Genomic DNA, 23,748 nt, shown 5'->3' with positions numbered 1-23,748 from the left:
GAAGCAAAGCATCCTCAAAAGCGACTAAAATCCCACAACTTCACAGTTTTATCGTATGAGCCGGAGACAATTTGACGGTCACTGAACTGGACGCATGTAACACCATCCTCATGGCTATGCAATGTGCATAAACGCTGCAGTGAGTCTACATTCCATACCTAAAAAGAAACTGAGACCTTGATGACAGATGAGATCAAAAGAGATCCAAAGAAGTTCATCAGAAAAGTAAAAATAATATTAAATACAATGAAAGTTAGCCGAACTTTCCCTGCGCTACAAATATTTGAAATTGTATGATTAGTTTATTCTGCACGAAGGGACGAGAAATTAAAAAGAAAACATTAAAAACAAAGAAGATCAATAATTAGCATTACTTTGATTGTTCTGTCATCCGCAGCACTAACGATACGCCATGTGTCTACTTGAAGGCAGCGAACGACTCCAGTATGACCTTCAGCCAACTTCCAATCAATCGTGTGCATACATCTGCAGATGTTACGTGATCGAATTATAGTATACGAAAAGTGAATGTGCGAGACTTTAAAGAAAGATAAATAGAAGTGTTTAAATGCGCTGGAAAACTTTCCGCACTTTCCTGTCCTCACGTCCCACATTTTAATCATTCTGTCAACGCTACCAGAAACAATACGATGATCATCAAATCGAACACATGTAACCTTAAGAAAAGAAATACATTTATGAAACAATAAGAAAAGCTGGAACAGCACCGCATTGTCGTGAGCATTATGTATTGTCATCTCCGCCCTTCCCGTCCTCGTATCCCAGCATTTTATTGAGTTATCTGCAGAACCAGATACCGCTAAAGACTCTCTATCACGATACTGCACACATAAAACTGCGTCGTTGTGGCCACTTAAACATACAGAAATAGAGAATCATTCTCATTGCGGAGAGGACATAAGAAAAAGAATACCAATGTGAAATGAACGATAACGATACTAACTGTTGCAAGATTTGTTATTTTAAAAAAGCAACACTCTTGCAAAACTCACATTAACGTCCTCACACACGCTCCAGTGCTCAGCGACCACAGCTTTAAATGCATGTCGTATGAGCCACTGATCAAATGTTCATGATCCATCTATAAGCGTTTGTAAAAGCAAACTTTCTAAGAAAGATCGAAAAAAAAACTTACCTGAAGACATCGAACGTAGTTTGAATGACCTAGCATAGTTTTGCGACATCCTATTGAAGACCACCGCGGATTAACGTCAACATTCCATATTTTGATAGAAAAATCATTAGACCCAGAAGCAAGGACATTGCCATTCAAGTCTAGGCAGCGAACAGTGGCTGAGTGGCCGTTTAGCGCCATAGTACCAAGATCTGGAGAGTAGCGGAAACACTAGCAAGTGGCAACTGTTACAGTACTCAAGAAAAGAATCCTCACTGCCAACATCACTGGATCCACGTAGGTCCCAGATTCGGATTGTAGTATCTGATGAACCGCTAACGATCCTATCATCATCAAACTGTACACAAGTGATGCCCTGCGTATGACCCGTAAATGTTCGGACTACGCATCTAGATGAAACCCAATTCATTGATGAGCGATAGTTGTCGGTAAAAAATAAAAACGATTAAGAGATGATTAGGATACTTTTAATGGTTAGCATTATTTTGAGGATTGTGAATTACCTCCCGGCGTGCCAATTCCTCCATAACCGATACCTCTCTGAGAACGCGTCCTTCCATCGAACAGTGCCGCACTCGGAAGTGTGATTTCGAAGTTGCGACGACTCCGCTTCCGCGGAACACAGTCGAAACTCGCGAGGTAACTGACATAATGCGCGCCAAAGCATAGGCTCCGAACAAACATGCCGCCAATATCGAGACACACGGGAACTCCGACACAATGACACTGAAGGCAAAACAGGTTAAGATCTATGTGTCTAACATGATTCAAGGATTTCTGTAAGTCAACGAAATTACCGAATTTGCAACGGGTTCTGCTATGAGACATATAAGAGCGCGAAGAGGAGATGTAGTTGGGGAGAGGGAGTGCATTCAGTCACGGTCTTATTTCTGGACGCTCTATCTTACTTTTTTCTCTTAGTAACTTTACCTTACGTGTCATAGATCCTCTGAGACCAATGCTTAGATCTTAGGGCTATTTACTTCCAGAAACAAGGGTTCCACTGAGTGCCCACTACTCCCCAACTACATTTCATACGAGAGCAACTAATATTGTTGTCGTGTGAAATGTAGTTGGGGAGTGGTGGATTATTAATGTCAATCTTGTATGAACTCTCGTCATGCTGGTCTATGTTGGAACACCGCGTAAGCAGTTACATGCGACACCTCTTGGTTTCCACGCGCACCTGCAAATGACTGCAAATGCATCACTTTAGCTTTACCAGGCGGTGGCTGGTTTCCATCTGACAGAAAAATTAAGAGGAGTTAGGAGTTAACCGAGAGTCCCATCGAACATCTGTCTACTGTCGGAAGCATTGATGAAACGCAGCCCGGAGTTCGCAAATTTTCAACTCAATTGTGCATAATGTTGCATTTGAGGTTCTATTTTTTTCCAACATAATTTCAGTACTAAAAACGAGGAAGACGATTTCCAACGAAATATGAGGTCTGAAAAATGATAACTTGAAAAGGAGACATCATCGACAACAGCGACGACACACCAGGAACATCAATATCATATAAATTAAATCAATTGTGTACTTCTTCTGGCAAAAAGTTTTCAAGAATAACAAAGAAATTAAACTGTATCCATGGAAGTCAAAAGAACAGACCTGGATCTAAGTGCGACATAATTCGAAGAACTATGTGTGACGGAAGTAGCGTTAACGGATCCTTGCTTCCGTTTGAAGTTGGACGAGATCGAGCAACCCGAAGCCGAGATATCAACATGCTTATATATTCCAGATTGGGTAAATCGCAGTCACTCTAGAAATACCAATACAACAATTACTATGCTACTTATCATCAGTTAGATTATATCCCTTACCAGTAACTCTCTAATAAACATTTTCCTCTCATCTTCATCGACGTCTGCCATCCATTGTCGAAAAATCTAAAGCAGCACGAAGTTGAGAAGAAGCGGCTAGTCAAGAGGAGAAGCAGAAAAAGCGCAGTGAAACAAAACAATTACTGACCTTTATCCTCTCGCTAGTTTTAAGCTTCTTAATATGACCATTTGTCAGTGTCGTACCAAAACCCTTCACTGAACCATTATGTACTTGACAATCACTAGCTTCGCTAGGGCCAGGCCAAGACATGCAGTCACCTTCTTTCGGAATTCCACCTTCTGTGACAAAAATGTGGAAAAGTTGTGGAATACAGCAAATATGTCATGACCAGAGGCAACATTAATAATGGAGGAGTGGTCTTTCCAGATCACTGGAATCATGCGAAGAAACAAATAACTGCAATTAACTTCACAAACTCCAATATTCTAGTGAATTATACCCAACACTCATCCCAAATCATAGTCATTCCAACCCTGAGATGTTTCAGCGACTTCACTCGACTTTAATTTGCATAAGTTAATGGTAGAATCACGATTTATTGCATAAATAACAACCTGGAAAACAGTAAGCGAACGGCTACTAAGTGCGTAAGCGGAGCCTGAATCGGAATCAGCCGCGAGAGGACAATCCATGGATCGAAACGGTCCACAAATTGTCGCTGGAGCAGGGTAATCATCCCGTGGCGCAGGGTACTGGACGTGCTGAGAATATCATTCCTATGAAACTTTTTTTTCAAATCAAGTAAATGCTGAAAGTGAAAAGAAAGTAGATGTGTCTATATATAAATTCTTGGACGTGGATACTTACGCTGTTTCTACAATTAATGTATTTTTGTGATGGTATATATTGAATTAACAAAATTGAAAATCTAGTGGATGGGCACTTGAAAAAAAGAGTGAGAAATCAAGAATATGATTTGCGAGAGAATGATGAGACCAAAGAACATGGATGGAAGTCTCGCCTTCAATTTCTATTCGCATTGTTAGAGACGAAAGCGGAAATGCTTCGATAGGGTCGAAACTATGATTTGACAGCATTCGTCCGTTGGCCAGTATTGACTCGAAAATATCGGTGTCGGAGGATATTGCACTGAGTTTTTGGCTATGCCTTTCAAAGATTGAAGGTTGAATATGTATGAAGACACCAAGAGTAACTGGTTGTTAATTGCACACTTTGCAATTATCGGTTGACTTTGGTAGTCGCAAAGTCTCACTGTGGAGTTCCAATTATTCTATTTTCTTTGTTCATATTCACTATTTAGCGAGATACAATTTTCTAGATGAAAATTTCCAATTCAGTCTCTGTCCAAGGATGTGCTTATTGTGGGATTGAAGCGTATGCACCTCTTTTTTTAAACGCAGTGCACTGATTCTTTTTGTGTGGAAAAACAACTTCCGTACGTATGAATCACTTACTAGATATATTCGGGCCAAAACGATCTCAAGCCCGGCCCCGGTGCGTGGACGGCACTGTTAATCTGCCTGAAGTGGGATCCTTGCTACCTTCACTTATCTCTGCACTCCGAGTCGCTGGCAACAACCTCAATTATCTCCTCAAAAAGTTGTGAATGGTAAATCGGTGACTACAAGTAGGAATCCTTCGATTTTTCCTTCCATTTAGTTCATAAGAAATCTTGGCACTAGCTACTTCAAAATGTGTTCGGTGTTGGTTTCTAAATTTGAGAAATTTTCCGAAAATCTAGCGTTCACATAAACGCATGATTAGATAGCCGCAAGCGATACAAAAAAACGAAAAGAAATCGAGACATCTTCATCGTTAAAAACTCATGAATATAAGATATACGCAAATAATATTACTTTCAAAGTCCAGGGACAGGCAGTTTATCTTTAACTTCGCACAAATAAGTATAATATTACATATCGACATTATGTAAAGCGACAATGTAAGAATTGCGTCACGGAACGCATGCTGTTTCTATAATCACAAAAGAGCACAGACTGTGTTTGAGTTAGAACTTATTAGGGGTATAAATAATACAAAAACAATATTACGTAAGGACCTTACGAGACACTGCAATTAGCTAGTTGAGGAGTTCAGAAACAACGCATAATGAGTAAGATGAAATAAGTTCAAGTATAAATACTATGGTGCTATAAAGCTGAAAAAAGGAAGGGAGCAAATCAAGTGCGGTTAGCAGATCGTGAGCTAAGAAGTGGACGTCCGGGACTCTTGTGCGATACCTGCTCAACGTCATTGAACAATACAGCCGTCCCACCACCTGCAGTTGGGATGCACTCGCCCTGCAAAAACAACGTTCTTGAGAGTACGCTGCGATTTCGCCACATACAAACTCAAAAATAAAACCCTTCTTATATTTCTCTTGGATTATTTTGAACGTCTAATCAGAATGTTCTCTTCCTTATATGCTCTTGTGAATTCTCAAATTTTCCATAATTACAGATAAGAGACTCCAATTGAAAAATGGCCTTGATTAGATTAACGAGCTCAAAAAAACTGAGATCAGAATGTAATCCATGGGCTGCAAAAGCTCGCCAAATGAAGTGTGAAGGCGAATGCAACTAGTTACAAACATCAGGAATAAAACTTAAAATGAACAGAGTCAAGGTTGTTTTCCAAAAACACACATTTGACACAGGGGCTGGCATTGTTACAAGGATGGTAAGAAACCGCAATACGGAAAAATCTTTTTTTAAAGGCAGCATATTACGAGTCTCAGGTGGTGAGGGAATCCACGGGAAAAGCTAGAGATGGAATTGTATATTACGGGATCCGGGGTGGTTTCGTTCATCTTTCCCTGATCGTCGTAAGAAACGGCGTGAAAGACGTGGCTTTTACGACAATTTCAGTTGTCACGGGCCACCTTTGTGGCCGCGCCGCATCCACGTGCGAGCGGTCGAAGATCACCGATTTCTTCTCTTCAAGTGAAAGCAATGAAAAAGTTACTGAATGGATGGGAACGTGTGCATAGAGGAGCGTTCTAATACCTCGTAGGAACAAAAGCGATTCTCATGCCGCTTTTTGCGACGATTAGGGAAAGATGAGCAGAAACAATCCGGATCCCGCAATCTACAACAGCTCTCCAGCTTCTCCCTAGGATTCCCTCACCACGTCAGATTCGTCTTATGCTGTCTTTAATCATTTTTTTTAGTACGCCTTTCTATATCCTCTTCTCCGAAATAAGGATAATGAATAAAAAGTACTTTCGCTGTTCTTTGTTGTGAGCCAATGTCTCCGCAACTAAAGTATCAGCATTGCTTCAGGTTGCAATCTATTACAAAAAATACTGGTCACAAATGGATTCGAAAACAAACGTCAAACTTCAGCTTTGTTCGTTGTCTACCAGATAAGATTTAGAATTTGTCTTAGCGGTACGTGGGACCATTTTTAGTTTGTTGGTCGTTGTGCGACCTTTCAAGAAGTTCACCGCACTTTAGGCAATCCCACTTTATAAGATTCGCTAATAGGTCATGAAATAGTTATTTTTGAAATTCCTCGCTGTACATCAGAAAAAAATACACTTCTGTTCTTTGGGAACAAACTTTTACACAATGCTTCGATTATCCAACTAGTTGTTACACAAAACGTAAAAATGAGGGTATGGAAACGACGAGAAGGATCATGTGAGTGATGCAAATTTTGCTGACAATAGTACAATGCAAACAATCAACGGACAAATCAGTCTCAAATAAACCAGCAAAGTGCGGAAGGTGATCGATGTCCGCTTTTTTTTCCCCTACATGTTGATTCAACTGTGTAAATGAGGAGAAATACAAATACATATTGCGGTCAGTGCACGAAATACAAAGATAAAAGAGGCAAGGTTAGAAATTTCAAAGCGTAGCTGGGAGACGTTACGAAACAAATGTCATATAGCTTTTCCACTATTTTCCGAAGTTATAACTTGTTGATTGTGGGTAAAAAACTTAGTTATATTTGAAACGATCGTGAAGCAAAGTTCTTAACATTCAACTTCTTAACACGCAACACTCAAGCCAAAGGAAGATTAATCAGTTTTAGCAGTCGAGTCATAATCGTTCGCGAAACAAAAGTACGAACTAAACGATATATATATATATATATATATATATATAGTATATATATATATATATATATATATATATATATATATATATATATATATATATATATATATATATATATATATATATATATATATATAAAAAATGTCAAGAAGCTTGTACGATTTTCAAAAATAGATTTTCAAGGTAAACGAAGCTACCACTCTATAGTACCACATACTATACTTGTCTTTAAGAAGTATAATTCCATATTCTCCCCGGAAATTAGAAATAACTAAACATTCTAAACTGTTTTGGAATAGCATTGTTATTTCATGATGAGCAGAACATTTACAGCGCATCGCTGCGGATCCATAAACTTTTTTTTATCATGCTAGTGTCGTAGTGGGTATAAAAACAGAATGGTTGAAATCGACTTTTCGCGATGAGTGACGTCTGCACTACATTTCTACATGGAAAAGTGCAAAACGCACATTATAAAGCTATCGAACGTTTCTTCAACACAAGATAGTGAATGAACGTAGTCAGTAAATAAGTCAAGTGGTAGAGAAATCGAAATGGTAGTTCCTACGTTCAGCGCCAAAAATTTCGCAAATATCCATAATCTGTAGATGATCTTCAAGAATCTGTTTGTAGAGATACCGAAATAGTTTAAAAAAAGCGGTGCAGTGCAATGATGGGTGGCAGTAATGGCAGAACTGAGCTCGGGCAAAAGATATAAATAGTCAGTGAATGTGGTGACGCTTTATTTTTCCAAACAAATCCGAAGTGCACGTAGAAGACAACGGCAGTCAGCTGTATATTTCGGCAAAACATGTGAGGATGTGATCATGCAGAACTGCTAGGGTATTGCTGTTCGTGTAGGTGCAAATCCAAATACAAAATGTAAAAGTATACTGCAACTCACCTGTGCAACGAAAAGCCAAAGAATTAATAAGCGAACAAGAAGCATTAACATATTTGTGGTCGCTAAAAATGACTAGAAAACACATCCGCGTCAGAACTAGTTGACGTGTTCTCTCCAGCTGAGTTGGACGAAGTCTCCAGTGACTTCAAAGACTTCAGATGCACACGTAAGTGATTCTATAAATAGAGTTATTGGCATGCAGTGCTAAGTGTGCTACTTGTGCAGATGGATGCTTCACATAAGTAACCAAGGCAAAGCGAAGATCCTTGAAAATTGAGCCGAAAATGAAATCATTACAAAAATATGCGAGAAGCAGCAAGTGCTTATACTCATAGATGCGACAATCGAAGCCGATGCTTCGACCACCTTCACATTTGGAAGATTGGTAAAGGGGTCCTCATCACCTGAGATGCACCCTAGGAGCTAGACCCCTTCACCTGAGGAGGGTCCCCCTCCTCCTTCCCTATCGCACCTATGCTTATACTGTATAACTGAAGTAGTACAGCAATAATACGCAAGATAATACAGCTCTGAACAAAACAGCAATTAAAAACTACCTTTATGAGGCTCGTATTGATGTTGCCTTCTTCATCAACTTCTTGATGGGTTAATACGTATTCACTAGATTTCTGCAGTTGATGAGCCTGGAAGGCAGTGCTTTTAATCTACGGTGACTTTAAAACTCTCCCAAATTGAATCATATCCCAAAAAGAAATACACACAACACAGGAAGACTAAGAATGCGTTGAGACCCTGCGTGGCTGAAAAGGAGGGGAATGGGTCAAACAAGGAAAATGAGCCATTTTCAGGAATGCCAACAGGTTTTTCATCCAACGGAACAGGAGTGTTGAAGAATCAACAGATAATTTGCAATGAAGCTGCCCAACCAAAAGTGGCATAAATTAACAAACAAACAGAGATATTCAACCCAGAAACGGAAGGAGTGCGATAGATCTAGAAAGCTGGGAAGAAAGCAGTAAAAGAATAACAACCTCTGGCTTAGTGACATGTTTGGCATTTGAGGGTAATTTCACACGCAAAATGCCACCAGTTGGTACTCGATTTGTTGGCTGATGGTCAAGCACCCTCGGAGCAGATTTCGATCTAAAAATATAACTCCAGAGTACTCCGTACGCTTAGAAAGATCAGTGGACATTACCTTCTGTGGTATTTTGGATTAAAGAATCCTGGTCCTCCACCAGTTCGCGGCTCCGCTTGAGGCCTTCTAGATTCTCGAGAGGATCCTGCTTGGGTACTCGGAGTTGCTGTAACCTTCCGCTGAAAGGAAAAACTGCAATGAAAATAGAAAGCTAACAGCTAACACAACTTCTCAAATCAACTACACAACACAGTTGCTGTAACCGTCAAACGAGCGCTGTAGCCGTCAAACTCTCCTAAATCAGTACAGAAAAATTAGTTCTTGCTAAATGATTCCTGCATGATCTCCACTATGAAGGTGATAAATTATACTAAATCTTAATTAAAAAAATTAAATGAATTAGGTTTTTAAATTAGTTTCATATGGACATTGTAGTTATATTCGCTTGACAGAAAGGCCCTGCTGCTACTCGTTGATAATTCTTGAGGCTCTATCGTGTCCGTATTATGAAAGTAAAGAGTAAAGTCATACTATTAAAGAGCGACCAAAAAGAGGGTTAAAATCACATAATTGACGTAAATGATTGAGAAGCACCGTCTCAGCTTATCTTACGTATAAATCTAAAGCTGCAGTAAACCCGGATCTGTTGATAAATTTGTAAAAGTAACAAATTCCAGAAAAACAACGAACCTGTGAGAACAAAAAAGGCAGATTTCTTGTATATTTTTCTCAGCAAATATTATGGCAAAGCAAACCAAAAATCTGTGACTAGTTCCAAGTTTTTAAAATGTACCTTCTGCATAGCAGTAGATGCCGGCGTGTCATTGCCGGTAGAAAATTTGCTACGAAGTTGTGCAAATGACGGGGAAGGTGCGTCACAAATATCTTGAATCTGAAGAACAGCATCTGAGTGAACTCGGTTGACAGCCTCGAACACGACTGACATTAGCAGATCTGCTAGAAGTGAACCGACCACTTTGAGTTTCTGATCTTGTTTTCTAGCTCTAGAACGCTCCTCTCTTACACTCCGTCGCAACTGCTCCTCAGCCGTGACCAGCTCCTCATCTTCTGCCTCGTAACGGGATAGCCTTTCACGCAACGACATGATCTCCCTCTATAAAATGCAGTTTGAATGTATTCAAAGAAAGTAAAGCTGAAAACATGTGAATAATAGCAGAATTGCAAACTTTTGCACAGATAATTTGCTCTGCCTCACTCATCTTCGAAGATCAATTGTATGTGGGAAAAGTGAAGAATATCAAATTAAATGTCCAGGTGACGGTCGAAAGAACCGCCATTTACATATTCCTCCATTAAAAATGAGAAAAGTGAAGCTAAACTATGCAGGAATATAGGCAAAAATAAATCAGCCCTTATGTGAAATCAATTCAATCTATTATTTTAACCACTTCATACAATACTCATAAACAAGCAGTAAAGTATGGAAAGTACACTATAAATAAGCTACCTTCAGTTTTTTATTTTCAGCGCAATAAGACGCTATTTGATCTGCATCCTGTTCGGCCCGAGAGCGTAGCTCCTTCATTTCCACTCTTGCATAGTCAGCAACACACAATGCATTTCGTAGAGGAATTTCAGCATCACGAACTAAATACTCGTCTGTCTTCAGAGTGAATAGCTGAAGAGTTTATAAAATGGAAGAAAAAAACGCAGCCAGAAGGACGTCAGTTCACTGAGAGTATTCAGTCAGATCCCTCTTCTATAGAAAGCAGTACCTTGAGATCCGAAATCATGGTTTTCGCGATTGGTGACATTGGCCAAAGCAAGGCAACGTTCCTTTAACTTAGCGATAGATGCGGAGTCATTACAGTCCTAAGAATGTGGTTTACAGTAATACTATCCGATGTCTAACATTACCAACACTACGTCAAACAATATTCAACATCATATACCTTCACACAAAAGTCGCCAAAAAGTTTTGTGTTTGATAGAGACGGTAAAGAGGCAACAAGGTTGTCAATCTCATAATTCCATCTCGAGAAGAATCGACGCGGGACTGGTGGTCGAGCTCCAGGGTCAGTTTCAAGACGATCTTCTGCTCGAGTGATACGAACACTTTGAGACTCCTCTGCGAAAGCCAGAACATTCTGTAAATGTAAGAAGGATGAAAATGTCTTCAATTTTTTTTTTTACAATTTTGGATTTCAAATCAGCTGACGAATGGAAACCGAGCTGCTGGGCTATCAATCGCCGCTACGGGCCCAGTTCTTAATTCACATTGGTCAACAGATGTTGCATTCGCACAGAGAATTTTTTGGAATACTTAATAAGTAAAGATGAAGCAGAAGCTAAGAGAAAGATTTAGTGGTAAACATGTAGCAAAGACACAAATTTTGCTGAAAGAATCTCCTGAGAAGTGAAAACGCTGAATCGACTCCTCAGCAATCTAATAATTGTAAGAAAAGCTCACGAGATTCTCCTCGAAATCTGCTGGCTTCGGATTAGCACAAATTATCATTCGAATTTTTCCTGAGCCTTCGAAAAAATTCTTGAACAGCATAGTAAGTTTGGAATCGCGATATGGTATGGTTTCAAAAGCCCCGGAACGTTGATTTCGCCTAAACATTCGAGTAGATGATAACAACTCTCATTCTGAAGTAAACCTAACCAATCCTCAGTGTGTACCTCAACTTATCAATGCACTGACGTAGTACCATTAAACTTTTGTTGATAGATGCAGCCTCGACTAGACGATCACCAATATTGTTTGTTCTTTTTGTTCTTCAATAGAGTAACGTTATTACAAGAACAACAAGCTCTTAGAAGCCTAAAAACGATCTTAAAAAACCTCTCGCTCCCTGCCAGATCGACTAGCGAAAGTTGTGAGACAACAATGCCGTTAGGATCGTCATCGGGATACATAGCAAAAGTTGTCTTCTGAAAGTTCGATCCAAAACATACGGAGACGAGACATTTCATAATTAAAAAAAAAACAAAATAGTCTTAACCGACCTCGAAAGGAGCCATTACCAATCGGATTGTGAATACTGAATGCGAACGGGACGATTCTTTGTTGAGCACAGTGTCACTCGTTCTTCTACGCTCCTCACCTTAGAAAAAGGCTTCTCAGAAAACTTTTGAAAGAAATAAAAAAAGAGTGTGAAAAATTCTGAGCCCAGCTGGGCTTTTCATTTCAAAGAAACTAAAGCTAAGAAAATATACCTCTACAGAACAGCTCTAGAGCCTCATCACTTGTTTCCACTTCCACTTCTTGTGCACCCTCTACGTAAACCATATTATTCATATCCACTCGAGTGTCCCGTTTTGTTAATATACTGAAATAGACAACTACTGAATTCACTATTAAAGAATGACAATACAGAAACAAAAAAAAAAACAATGAACAACAACAATAGACACTACCCCTTTGGCTCCAGCAAATCGTAGCAGTAATTGTTATATATCTCCACGTATGACACGAACACAGCACAAACATAATTGTCGTTATAACCGGAAACCTAAAGTACGGAAAGCGAAATTAGCAATTAAGTTCGAAAAATAGTTATTTTTCTTTCAAAACAGAAACCAACCACTTTTCTCTCCATATAGCGATTCTCGATTTCATTGGTAGCCTGTAGACGTTCCAATTCAACCTTTTTTCTTGCGAGGTGGGCCTCCATTTTGGAACGAATCCCAAACCCATTCCGACCATTTGGATAGAAAATACAACGATCAACCCTAGACACAACATGAACAACCATGACAATAAGCGTCTCCATTATTGAAAATTTACAAAACAATCAAGGATTTACTTGTTATCAATACTGTTGAAAACGACATCGAGCGTTCTAGGCAACAAACCAGTCTCATCGGCTGTTGGTTTACCTGTCATTGTATAGGTTTTCCCACTACCAGTAACCTAGAATTTTCCAGTACTTTTAAACTTATTACTTTAACGCGAAGTTTCAAAAGCCCACTCCATAAGTGAACAACAGCCCATTCTTTCCAGCCAGCAAGTGTTCTATGAGGTCAGTCGCACATCTTTCGAAGACAGCTTGCTGTCTATCGTTTTCGTCGAAGACGAAGCCAAACTCAAAATCCTTCTGAGGCTGAAAGCATCGAATAAATTTAAGTGAAAAGATGTGCGTGATCTCCTCAAGTTGTCTGATTTCACATTTTCAAACAATTATTATAAAAAAAAACTTCTACTTTTTTATCATTGTAGGTTTTCAAGATGATTTCTCCGGAGACACCAATCGAACCTTTTTTTTCGAACCGTTGTGGTTCATTATCTACGTCTACAACCGTTAAACACTGCTCTCTACAGCGGTACTTATATTCATTACCCGATGCCATTCCGGGAAAGTCAAGATAAATTGTAACCCAGTTTTTGAAGGTGCGTTATTTCGAAAACGTTCCCTGCTGACAGTAGTAGAGAATAAAAGAGCATTAAATGAACTCGACTTATACAGTGTTCTACGATTGTGACGCATTGCAAAGCCGATGAAGAGGCGCAGTAACTCATCTCCATAGAGCATAACAAGTTCTTTGGAACTTTTCCTTCTTGTTTTTCATGGCATTTCTTCTTTTTTTCGTACAGCAGTTTGATGAATGAGACTACATAATTCTAACGAAGTTCTTTTCCATTAGCTTAGTTCCTGATTCGAATCTAAAATTTTAATTGTGGAAGTTCATAACTTAGTTTTGATTCATGTGCTTTTTTTCTTATTAATTGGCCACTATTAACAGTTTCAATGGTACTACTTTTTTTGGCAATACCAAAAAAGTCCTTTTTCCGCTAGATTAGTCGTTTTTTTTTTTTGAAATCAAGACATCGCCTCAAGAACTTCTTATTCTAGGAATAGGATTTCTTTCTCACATTTCCTGTAATTTCGTATAGTTGGCGTACTTCTTAAACGGATTTTGAGACCTATAGGGAAAATGTAGCTACGAGGTGGGGATGGGGTGCACACAATGGCGCCATTATTTCTCGACGCTCTCACTTAGTTTTCTCTCAGTAACTTTAGCTTACATGCCACAGACCCTCAAAGACTAATGCTTAGGCATTAGGGCCCCGACTGTTTTAATTATTTACATAGAAGAATAAGAGCGATACTGAGTGCCTCCCCTTACTACAACTAAAGTTACGAGAAAAAAACTAATTCCGCAGAGTTGCACGAAGAAATTGAGAGCAATTAATTCAACCACTAAAATTAAAATCTAAGAAGAGAGCATACAGCAACACAAATGCTAAAATTGATGGAAAAATACTTTATTAAGATTACGTAATCCTATTCACAGACAGCTATACTGGAAAAAGGAAGGCACAGCCATGAAAAACAAGAGAAAAAGAACGAGCTTTTCGCGTGTTGTGGAGTGTATACCTAGATCAAATCTGCACCACAGTGAGCACCTTTAGCTCTACTTCTTACCCTCTTCCCTTTTTCCTTCTATTTCTCTCCCTCACTTTGATTCTACTCCAAGAGACCATCTCTGATAGTAACCAATACGCATTTAAAGTCGTATGCAAGAGCAAGTCCAATTAAGCAATAAAATAAACACTATTATGTGGACTCACGTATGGTGATCCATCTCGTTTCTGCATACCAGGAGGTGGGAGAACTCTGATTACATTCTCTTCAGCGACCACTAAACACGGTGTAGGTCCATAGTAGGGAGTAAGACGACAGACAACTTCAACAGCATCGTTATCTTCAAGCGATCTCTTAGCACGAACGTTTGTGTCACGATGCTGATTACGTCCAGGTGTTGCACAGCGTCTGAATATAGTTTTAGGAGTAATGAAAGGACAACACACAGGTATTCTAGGGAAGAAAGACATTGGTTAAATTTCTGGGAAGAATTTTCTACGAATTCGGAAATTCCTTAAAATGCAAATTGGTATATTTCCGGCGGTGATTCCTCCCCCTCTCTGTTCCCTTCCTCTGCCGAAATAATATTCATTGCTACGTTTTTGTACAAAATATGATGCACCTCCATAAGATGTTTATTAATTGTGCGTCTACTCTGGCTTATAACGAGAGAGTTCGGTTCCCAGTTAAACAGAAATCCCAAGAGAAAAGAAAAAAGCTGAGAAGAGCACATCAAATACGTGACTATCTTATCCACGACAGTATGTACAATTAACATTAACGCCCGATAGAGCTAAAACACGACCAATTGTTCAGTATTCGCTGCAGCCAAAATTTTTCGCAAAATTGCAGAGAACACTAGTTTCATTCAATGCAATCCTATTTGCTACTATTTACACGCTATTTTGCTCTTCAGCAGTGACAATAGATGATCAAAATTGGATGTTCGAAAATCCTCGGAAGATCGAAACTTCATCAAAATGATAAGGACAATTGGGAACTGTACGGACCATGCTATATTTTCTTGGTGAAGGTTGAAAATAATCCCATGAGCAAAATCTTCCCCTGCAAGTTCTTATAAATTCTTCATTCTCAAAGATCTCTTTCTCTCTCAAAATCTGAATGGGGAAGGATCCAGGGAAACACGTAAGATTCTCAACTTTCCTGAGTAAGATTTGAAGACAAAGAACGAAAAACAAGATGGCTTAAAATGTCAAATTTTGCAGACAAAATGAGGAAATTCTCTTTTTCCAACTGTCAATTGGTTCGTGTTTAATTCACTGCTAATGTCATCATTTACTGTTGGGTGATTTCAATACTGTCAGTGTTCTACTTCGAAGCAGTGTTTATTTCTTCATTACCTCATTTAAAACACTTTTAAAACTGTTTCCTTACTGAAAACACTGAAATGAGTGAACTGCTAGGATAAATCCATGTTCTGATTCAATTATTGGCATGATAGGCAGAGCACAACTGAAGAACTCAAATCCCAGCACAGAAAAATGCCAATCTCGATAAAATCAGTGATAGCGGCAAAATCTAACCAAGGTAATCGACAGGATGCGGAAACAAACTTACTTCCTAGCAGCACTCGACATCCTGTCGAAGTCGGCGGGACTTGAAGTGTCCCTTAAACACACTGCAATTTACGAAAAACTACTCTACATTACTTTAATTATAGTGGAGATATCGATCTTCAGGAAAATGTTCAGGAGAAAATCTAAACAAGCACAAAAGCACCATCATCCTCCAACACGATGAAGATGAACGCTGTGTTCGAAATTTTTAAATCGCCGCCGCTGAAGTACTGTACCTGCGGTGGAGCGCGTTTGTTCGCTGCCTTCAAAAAGTGCAACCGGCGAAGTGGCCGTTTTAAAAGCCGGTCCAGTCTGGGATATTGGAACCATATTATATTATATATTATATTGTATATTGTTGTTCTTCATTCAAATAGTAAAGCAAAAGAAAGTATCATATTCTCGAAATGCGTTCTCGCGTAGAGTGGATTTCTCTGATGCGATTTCACTGTAGTTAATTGTGCAGTATCAGTAGCAGATGTTCCTCTGATTTTGCTTCAAGAATGACTTGATGATTAAAAATAAGAGCACTACGATGAATGAATTTGGATGTTAACATTATGTCATTTCAAATAGAGTTATTGTTCGGAGGGCCCCATCTCCTTCCACCGAACAATAGCACTTTTCTACTTCCAGTAATATCTGAGACGTGGTCATTTCGCCGGCTAAACCGAAACAGCTGTCAATGCTTGGATGCACATTACATCGTGTAATTCGGACTATTAATAAATGAATAATAATGGTAAATAACGAATAATAATGATCCGGCTTTGAAACCCATCAAGAAACCTTCAACCCATCAACCTTTGTCTCGCGGTCCGTTGCTTTGTGTTTGTCTTCAAAGGTGCACAGTCGACTTTGTTAACTGTGCAGTAACGCGTAAGCAGTCGTTTTCCAAGTTGTACCGTGTGAGCTTTGCTGAAGTCCGCATCCGGGGTGAAACCAGCACTAGCAATGCTGCCATGATACGCTCCCAGTCAATTGCGAGCGGCTAAATATCGCGATTAGTGGTGCTAGCGAGTGTCTCCCTCAGTCCTAACCGCTCCACAGCACTGCTTCAAAGGCGCTTTCCTTGACCCGACTATGACCGATTACGCCACATTGTAGAACAAATTAGATCGTTTTGAGTTGGAGCTTATGGCTTAGTCGTTTATGTGCTAACCTTTACAACTGTTGAGGCCAGCCTGTCTATGTATCACCACGAAACGCACTGATCAACAGTAAACTTAGGACTTTCTTTGTTGGGCGGATAAGGCGTTTGGTCGGAGAAGTCACATTCGATTTCACCTTTTCAGGCTCTGAAGAAGGTGCTATTGCCGAAACGTTAGCCAAGAAGCACACCGCCAAAGCCCATAACCTGAAAAGTCAGCTGCCTGAAGGGAGCATGGAATCTTTGGCAACAACCATTCGTTTCGTCACGCTGAACTGCCGAACACTATCGAGTGAACTCCAACAAGCCGCTCTATCCAAACTTCTGCGATATCTCTGTGTGCCTTTTGTTGCACTGCAGGAAACACGCATGAGAGATCATCCGTCATCAGCATCGAAAATTACACCGTAGGTGTAACAAAGTAGGTGGTTGCGCGATACCTGTGAGGAACGATTACAACAACGTGGTAGAAGTATTCGGCTCAACGTCGTCTGGATGCGCCTTCGTACGACTGTGGGGTCAAAGAGGATGTAAACTCTGGATTGTAAGTGCCCGCGCACCTATTGAAACCGCTGAGGACAACAGTAAGGACGCCTTCTATGATGAACTCGATGCGTTGATGTCTAAAATACCAAGCCAGCAGGTGGTCATTGTCGGAATCGACGCAAATGCGAAGATGGGACTCGAACAGCAATCCGATGTGCTAGGAAAATGGTACTATGCAGCGGAGCGCACGTCGGACAACGGTGACCGTCTGGTCGACTTGTGCGAACAGACGGGCCTCATCATCGCTTCCACGTTTAAGAGGAATCATCGACGCCATCAGCTCACGTGGCAGGGGTCAACCCTTTTAACGCCTGAAGAGCAGCGCAAGCGGAAGATGAGGACTCTTAAACTTCAGCTCGACTACGTTCTGGCGAGGAGCATTCCTCAGTCAGATATCCGAAAATCTAGAGCTGTTTGGGACGTTGCGTTCGACTCTGACCACCGTCCAGTTCTTCTCAGCTTCAAGATACGGTTCCACAAGAGAAACCGAGGAGTTCCTCTTCAACCGAAAATCCACATGGCAGGTCTGAAAGACGATGAATGCAGAAGAAAATTCCGCCAACGTGTGTCTATTCATGTTGGAGTACGGACCAGGAAGAAGCTAAGCGATGCGGATTCCTTCACAAAGTGCATCCAGGACGCTGCAAGGGAAACGCTCCCGGTTCTTGCCGCAGAAGAAATTTGCCTTTGCATCTGCGGAAACAAAATCCACATACAATTCTGTATGTGTCGCGTGCAGCGCTGGTGACTTCAACCAGGAAAAGCGTCTTAGAAGGAAACTGCGTCGTCAACTGCAACAAGACCGCGATAACGAGTGGACGTTAAGAGCGATGGAGTTTGAGAAGGCGTGGGAGGACAGGAACCCGCGGAAAGCCTATGCTCTACTAAAACAGTATAGCGGCAAAATGAAAGATGTTCCCCTGTCCTGAACACTGCCAATGGGGTAGCTGTCGGTGAAGCAACCCTTCTAATTTGGAAGGAACACTTCAACGCCTTGCTGAACCGGCTAGCACCGTCAGCCCCTGAACTCGAGCACGTTCATAGACCGACATACGCGGTCAACGAGGAGCCACCGACCGTTTCGGAGGTCGTGGTCTGTATTCAGAAAATGAAGAATGGAAAATCTGGCGGAGACGACGGAATTAGCGCAGAAATGCTAAATATCTTCCTCCGTCTGGAATTCGTGAGATGACAAAGATCATCCCTTCAATATTGATAGACGAAAGGATACCTGATTCGTGGAGACACGCTATCATAATTCCCCTCCCCAAGAAGTTATCCGTCACGGACCCAAGGAATTATCGAGGAATCTCTTTGCTGCGTGTTATGTACAAGGCACTAGAGCGCATTATCCTGGACCGACTCATTAAACATTGCGAAGAAACGACGCGCGACGAGCAACTGGCTTTCGTCCTGGCCGATCTACGATTGACCAGGTGTTCATCGTCAGGAGAGTGATCGAAATTTGGCAGCGGTATTCAACTAGCGTTTCTGGACTTTGAAGCCGCGTTCGACTCTCCTCACCGAGGCCGTCTTCTCAACGCACTTCGCGCCGATGGAGTACCAGGAAAGTTCGTTCGCTTGCTTGATGACATGAATCAACGAACAACTGCTGCAGTTCGAACACCAGCCGGATGTACAACACCGTTTGAAGTGGTAACTGGAGTAAGACAAAGAGCAGTGGCAGGACCTTTCCTGTTCAATTTGGCAATCGACGACATTATGCGAAGAACAGTCGACCAGTGTCCTGCCGACATTGTCTTAGCACCATCTGGGTGCCCCTTGACTGACCTCGAGTACGCCGACGATGTCGTTATATTCGCGGAAAGCAGTACGAAACTTCAACATGTTGTCAACCTTGTATCGAAGCTGGCTGCAGCCTACGGACTACGCCTACGCCCTGATAAATGCAAGCAGATGTAGATCTCTTCGAGACCTCGAACGGGAATCAGGGTGGACTGACAACCGATAGAACTCATCGATGAGTTCTGTTACCTAGGCTGTACGCTGAAGAACAATGGCAGCTACGAGAGAGATGTTCAGCAAAGATGCGCTAAGGCCACTTCTGCATTTAACTCCTTAACGAAATGCCTGTGGTCGACCCCCATCACCAACGAAGTCAAGCTGCGAGTCTACATATCCGCAATTCGCCCCATCATGATGTACGGATCGGAGACTTGGGCAGCACCATCAACGGTTATGGAGAGACTTGACTGCACGGAACGAAAGCTGCTTAGACGGCTACTTGGCTACTTTTGGCCTAGGGTATGTCACAATAAAGATCTTTACGCAGAAATTTATGTGGTATATCGGTGGGTGACACGTGGAAAACATCAACATCTTGCACCAGAAGTGGCTAAAGTAAATCGTCTTCGCTTTTTTGGTCATATATTAAGGAGACCGGTAGATCGGCTTGTTCAACGAGTTCTAAGGAGTTCGTCGGGTTCGAGCTGGAAGAAGCCACCTGGCCGAAAACGGAAGTTCTGGACTGAGGCGGTGAAAGAGGACCTAAGGACACTCGGCGTGGATAGGCAGTTCAGGTGAGACGTAAGGTTTCGCAGAATATGGAATAGCGACGAATGGATTGATTCTGTGCAAGCTCTCGCAGAAGATCGAGAAGGTTGGGCAGAGCTGTGTTCAAGGACGGCACACCTCGGCGAAGATGCGGGTAATCGCGTCAGGCGATGACATCAGCCCGCCGGTTAAGTCAAGAAAGTCAATTTGTGTGGTATGTGGTGGTCTGTTACGTTACCAAATTTCAGCAGATGAAATAAGTGCGAACCGATGTGTTGTTTTTCTGAGTTTGCCTATGCCCTTGTATGCATTTTGTAGGATGATGAGGATAATTCAGTGATGACTTTGATTTTTTTCCAGGCTCTGACAAAGGCGATAACGCCGAAACCTTAGCTGATAGTTAACAAAGAAGATCATTTTCAATCTTGGCTACAGTTCACGCAGATCAATCTAAGATATAATAGAATTTAATGGTCAGAAGGCTGAGATTCTGTGCAAATTGTTTGGTCTGGAAGATCGCGAATAGCCTCGTGATAAGAAGACCGAGGGAAATATTTTAGGTAGTTCTTTTCGAGGAAAATGTTACCCCAAAAAATATTTATTACCACTGTGTCTTACAACTTAGTTTCTTTTAGTATTTAGATAGGAAAAGTGGCTTTCTTACCGTCCTATCGCATCAAAAATTTGGAAAAACGGTGAATCCCTAAAAATCGCTTGACAAAGCATCTGGTAGAGAAGATCCTCGGCTGTAGCACACCCAAAAAAACGTCGAAAAATTTCAAAAGTCTCCTTTTTTAAAGCATTTCCCATCTAAATTTCGAAAAAAGAACTATGAGATCGTAAAAACAGCAGTATGACCTTTTTTAAGCGCAAACCTCCTTGTATGAAAAGCTATTCAAGTTGAACCCTTCATATTTGAGGAGTAGTTCCAAGTTTCTATCTATTTTGCAAAAGTTTGCATCTATGGAGTGTCGAGCCTGCGTAGTCCCATTATTGCATTCTCAACTCGTTGTACATTTTCAAAACAAAATGTTGGAGCTTCTTGTCGTCCGACTGCCCAATCTCCGAGACTTAACATAATACTTTGTAGTTTCTGTAACAGTTTAATGTTATTTTATGTAGTATTTTGTAATGCATGTGATTATTTAATACTGCGTATTATTTTGTCCTGGTTATCGTGTTATCCTCCATTCACTAGTGCTTACCACACCCCGCCCCACACCCCCCGACCCCGTTCCCTTGCGACTTCCCCCTTCACGACCCACCGATGGGGAAATATCATCACACGGACCTGAGACGGTTCTCACTCCGTTTTTCAGGATGCTTGGTGGAAAATGAGCGAAAACACGCTCTTTTCCGTAATCCACAACCCTACCTTCCCGTTTCTTCTGCGGTTTCCGTAACACGTCAGTTTCGTTATACACAGCCTTTAATAACTTCCTGGCATCTATAGCTCATCGCTCACTGAATTGAACATCATTAGCCTTATCAGATGCAAGTTAACAATCAAAAAATCAAAATTATATCCATTCTGAAGAAGCTGTAACGAGGTTTACTGTTGTCGTATATGGGTGAGTAAAAAACAACTTCGATCACTTCGTTATAACTTTTTCAGGGCGATGACAAACGATTCGTCTTTGTGTTGTATTAAATCATGGAAAAGTTGTGTATTATGATCCTGTGATCCTCCTCTGTATCATCCTCATATTCGTTATTACTAGTAGGTGATATGCAGGTAACGGAAGTTTCAGCGAGGCAATTAATCTTATGCGAAAAAGCGGAAGTGCATGATTCATCCGATAAATTAGATGGCATTGAGACATTATTCAAGTGGAACACTGAAAATCACATCGGATACTGCTGTTGCTTTATTTAGAGTAAATTTGAATCATGGTTCTAAGCTAAGAACATTGTTTTCCGTAGTAAAAATCAAGCAATTGTGCTTCAGTGATAGTTCTCTGAAGTTTGTTTTTTTTTAATTTTACTGATGTAACGTTTGCTAGTACAGCCAATTTATATAATTGCATAATCCTTGCCGATAACTAACGATATAAATCATATGTCTTTATTGAATAATTGTTCGTTGGGTTAGAGCTCCATTCATGTCCATATTCTATTCCAACAAACCACTCTGGTTAGGATTACAGCTAGTGATTACAGCTGAGCTGCTACAGCAACTACAGAACTCACGTCAACTCATCCTCATGGCAACATTGGGAGTCGTCGAATATACTGTTGCAATAGAAATATTTGTATTCAATGTGGTTGGTATTTTCGGTAACGTACATCTCCTTTGGTCGACCGCGCGAAAAAAGTCACTACAGTCTAAAACAGGCAGGTGCAACTAATATTTTCAAATTTATCTCCCTATATATCCAGTGCTCTGGTCTTCTTAATAAGATTTCGACACACCCAAAATTCTGAATACATTTTCGAACAATATGTTGCAGTGATGCATTTTTCTGGCATTTTCCAGCTTCAGGTATTTTGCAAAGTGGTTTTTTTCCTGGTGTTTATTGTTCTGGTCATGATTCATTGGGATAATTAAGTTCGGAAAAAGCAGCAGACTTTACATCTCCTTTGGTCGACCGCGCGAAAAAAGTCACTACAGTCTAAAACAGGCAAGTAACCAACTAAAATGTTCAAATCTTCATCTAAATCCAGTTCTCTAGCGCTTCCTAATGAAATCTTCAATTCTATCAATTCCGTTAAATCCTCGATTTTCTCGTATTTTCCTATGATCGACGTGATGCAATGATGTATTTTTCTGGGACTTTCGACCATCGAGGATTTAGCAAAACTGGTTCCTTCCTGGCATTCAATGTTCTGTTCATGGTTCACTGGGAGAAGCAACTTCAACAAAAGCAACAGAAACATTCATGACTACACCTGCCCGAATTTCTATGTGATGCCCACCAGTAGTAAAAATAACTGCCACTGTCCCAATTCATAGACTTTTCACATCTAGAAAATGGATGAATTTGATCACGATAGATAAAATTTGATTTTCGCTGTTGACTATGGCGCTTGACGTAGAGCAATACTTAGTCAACGAGTTGCTTTCGAATTAAAGGTAAGGTTCTTTGTGGGTTACTGTCAAATTCGGAGTTTATTCGAGGCCAAGCAGAGCGAGAGATTACGAACAAACACTGATTACAAATGAAATGTCGCAGCTTGATGTTGTCCTTTCAATCTTAACGTTCCGCTGTAATCACCAGAACATCAACACCACTAAATCCACTTGGGTTGCTCGTTCTTTATAAGTTCCAGGTTTAGCTGAGCTCCTTGTTTGACCTATTCGACGTACTTCGTCCACAGACTACACCATAATCCAACAGCTCTATTTTTTGGAGATTTTGACATCTCTCACCTCATATTCTGGAGCAAAATGCTGTGGGTTGAAAAGCAGTTCCAAAATGATTGTCGATTCGTACAGAGTCCTTTATCTTGCCCCTATCGAATCTTCCTTTACTGGTGGAGCGTAGTTACTCTCGGATGAAGATTTGCCATCTTTGACAGAGAAGGATCCACATTTTTTCTTATCTTTCTTTCTTATCTACACAAATTTCTACTATGAGCTGTCCACACCTAAAAA

At 40.7% G+C, this 23,748-nt stretch overlaps 6 protein-coding genes across 9 annotated transcripts in view; 5 read left to right on the top strand and 1 right to left on the bottom strand.

Moving 5' to 3' along the window:
* Nucleotides 1-14: 14 nt before the first annotated feature.
* Nucleotides 15-15,964, bottom strand: RB195_001042 (uncharacterized protein; the record flags this gene model as incomplete). Of its 4 annotated transcripts, XM_064197638.1 has the most annotated exons (33): nt 15-158; nt 375-486; nt 592-677; nt 729-873; nt 1,014-1,102; nt 1,157-1,347; nt 1,412-1,545; nt 1,660-1,882; nt 2,769-2,922; nt 2,984-3,049; nt 3,132-3,199; nt 3,263-3,283; nt 3,478-3,559; nt 5,207-5,266; nt 8,492-8,578; nt 8,927-9,038; nt 9,094-9,212; nt 9,827-9,925; nt 10,007-10,147; nt 10,502-10,641; nt 10,770-10,866; nt 10,947-11,141; nt 11,465-11,612; nt 11,680-11,775; nt 11,843-11,931; nt 12,007-12,104; nt 12,217-12,329; nt 12,418-12,512; nt 12,585-12,732; nt 12,807-12,913; nt 12,972-13,103; nt 14,573-14,774; nt 15,945-15,964. In XM_064197638.1, 33 exons carry the CDS (start codon nt 15,962-15,964, stop codon nt 15-17), a joined length of 3,813 nt encoding a protein of 1,270 aa, XP_064053517.1. The 4 variants fall into 4 exon arrangements, with proteins under 4 accessions (XP_064053517.1, XP_064053516.1, XP_064053519.1 ...); XM_064197637.1 differs by lacking the exons at nt 3,478-3,559; nt 5,207-5,266 and adding an exon at nt 8,008-8,110; XM_064197635.1 differs by lacking the exons at nt 15-158; nt 375-486; nt 592-677; ... (8 more) ...; nt 3,263-3,283; nt 3,478-3,559 and having other exon boundaries at nt 5,147-5,266.
* A 1,363-nt stretch (nt 15,965-17,327) lies between these two features.
* On the top strand, nt 17,328-19,562 carry RB195_001040 (uncharacterized protein; the record flags this gene model as incomplete). The annotated part of the gene is made up of 4 exons (XM_064197633.1): nt 17,328-17,500; nt 17,643-18,266; nt 18,379-18,531; nt 19,112-19,562. 4 exons carry the CDS (start codon nt 17,328-17,330, stop codon nt 19,560-19,562), a joined length of 1,401 nt encoding a protein of 466 aa, XP_064053513.1.
* Nucleotides 17,713-18,387, top strand: RB195_001041 (uncharacterized protein; the record flags this gene model as incomplete). The annotated part of the gene is made up of 1 exon (XM_064197634.1): nt 17,713-18,387. One exon carries the CDS (start codon nt 17,713-17,715, stop codon nt 18,385-18,387), a length of 675 nt encoding a protein of 224 aa, XP_064053515.1.
* Nucleotides 19,233-19,562, top strand: RB195_001039 (uncharacterized protein; the record flags this gene model as incomplete). The annotated part of the gene is made up of 1 exon (XM_064197632.1): nt 19,233-19,562. The coding sequence occupies one exon, from the start codon at nt 19,233-19,235 to the stop codon at nt 19,560-19,562; it is 330 nt and encodes a 109-aa protein (XP_064053514.1).
* A 234-nt stretch (nt 19,563-19,796) lies between these two features.
* The window catches only part of RB195_001036 (uncharacterized protein), a gene marked incomplete at both ends in the record, with an annotated part of 29,299 nt that continues 25,347 nt past the window's right edge, over nt 19,797-23,748 (top strand). The window contains 2 exons of the mRNA XM_064197628.1: nt 19,797-19,951; nt 20,036-20,179. Coding sequence (XP_064053509.1) covers nt 19,797-19,951; nt 20,036-20,179 — 299 coding nt within the window. The remainder of the gene's footprint in view (nt 19,952-20,035; nt 20,180-23,748) is intronic.
* On the top strand, nt 19,800-20,183 carry RB195_001038 (uncharacterized protein; the record flags this gene model as incomplete). Its single annotated transcript, XM_064197631.1, has 1 exon — nt 19,800-20,183. One exon carries the CDS (start codon nt 19,800-19,802, stop codon nt 20,181-20,183), a length of 384 nt encoding a protein of 127 aa, XP_064053512.1.

This window comes from Necator americanus, chromosome IV (genome assembly GCF_031761385.1).
Source record: "Necator americanus strain Aroian chromosome IV, whole genome shotgun sequence".
NCBI classification, from domain to species: Eukaryota; Metazoa; Nematoda; class Chromadorea; order Rhabditida; family Ancylostomatidae; genus Necator; species Necator americanus.
Note: the sequence above shows the minus strand (reverse complement) of the source record. Positions and strands in the feature narration are given on the sequence as shown.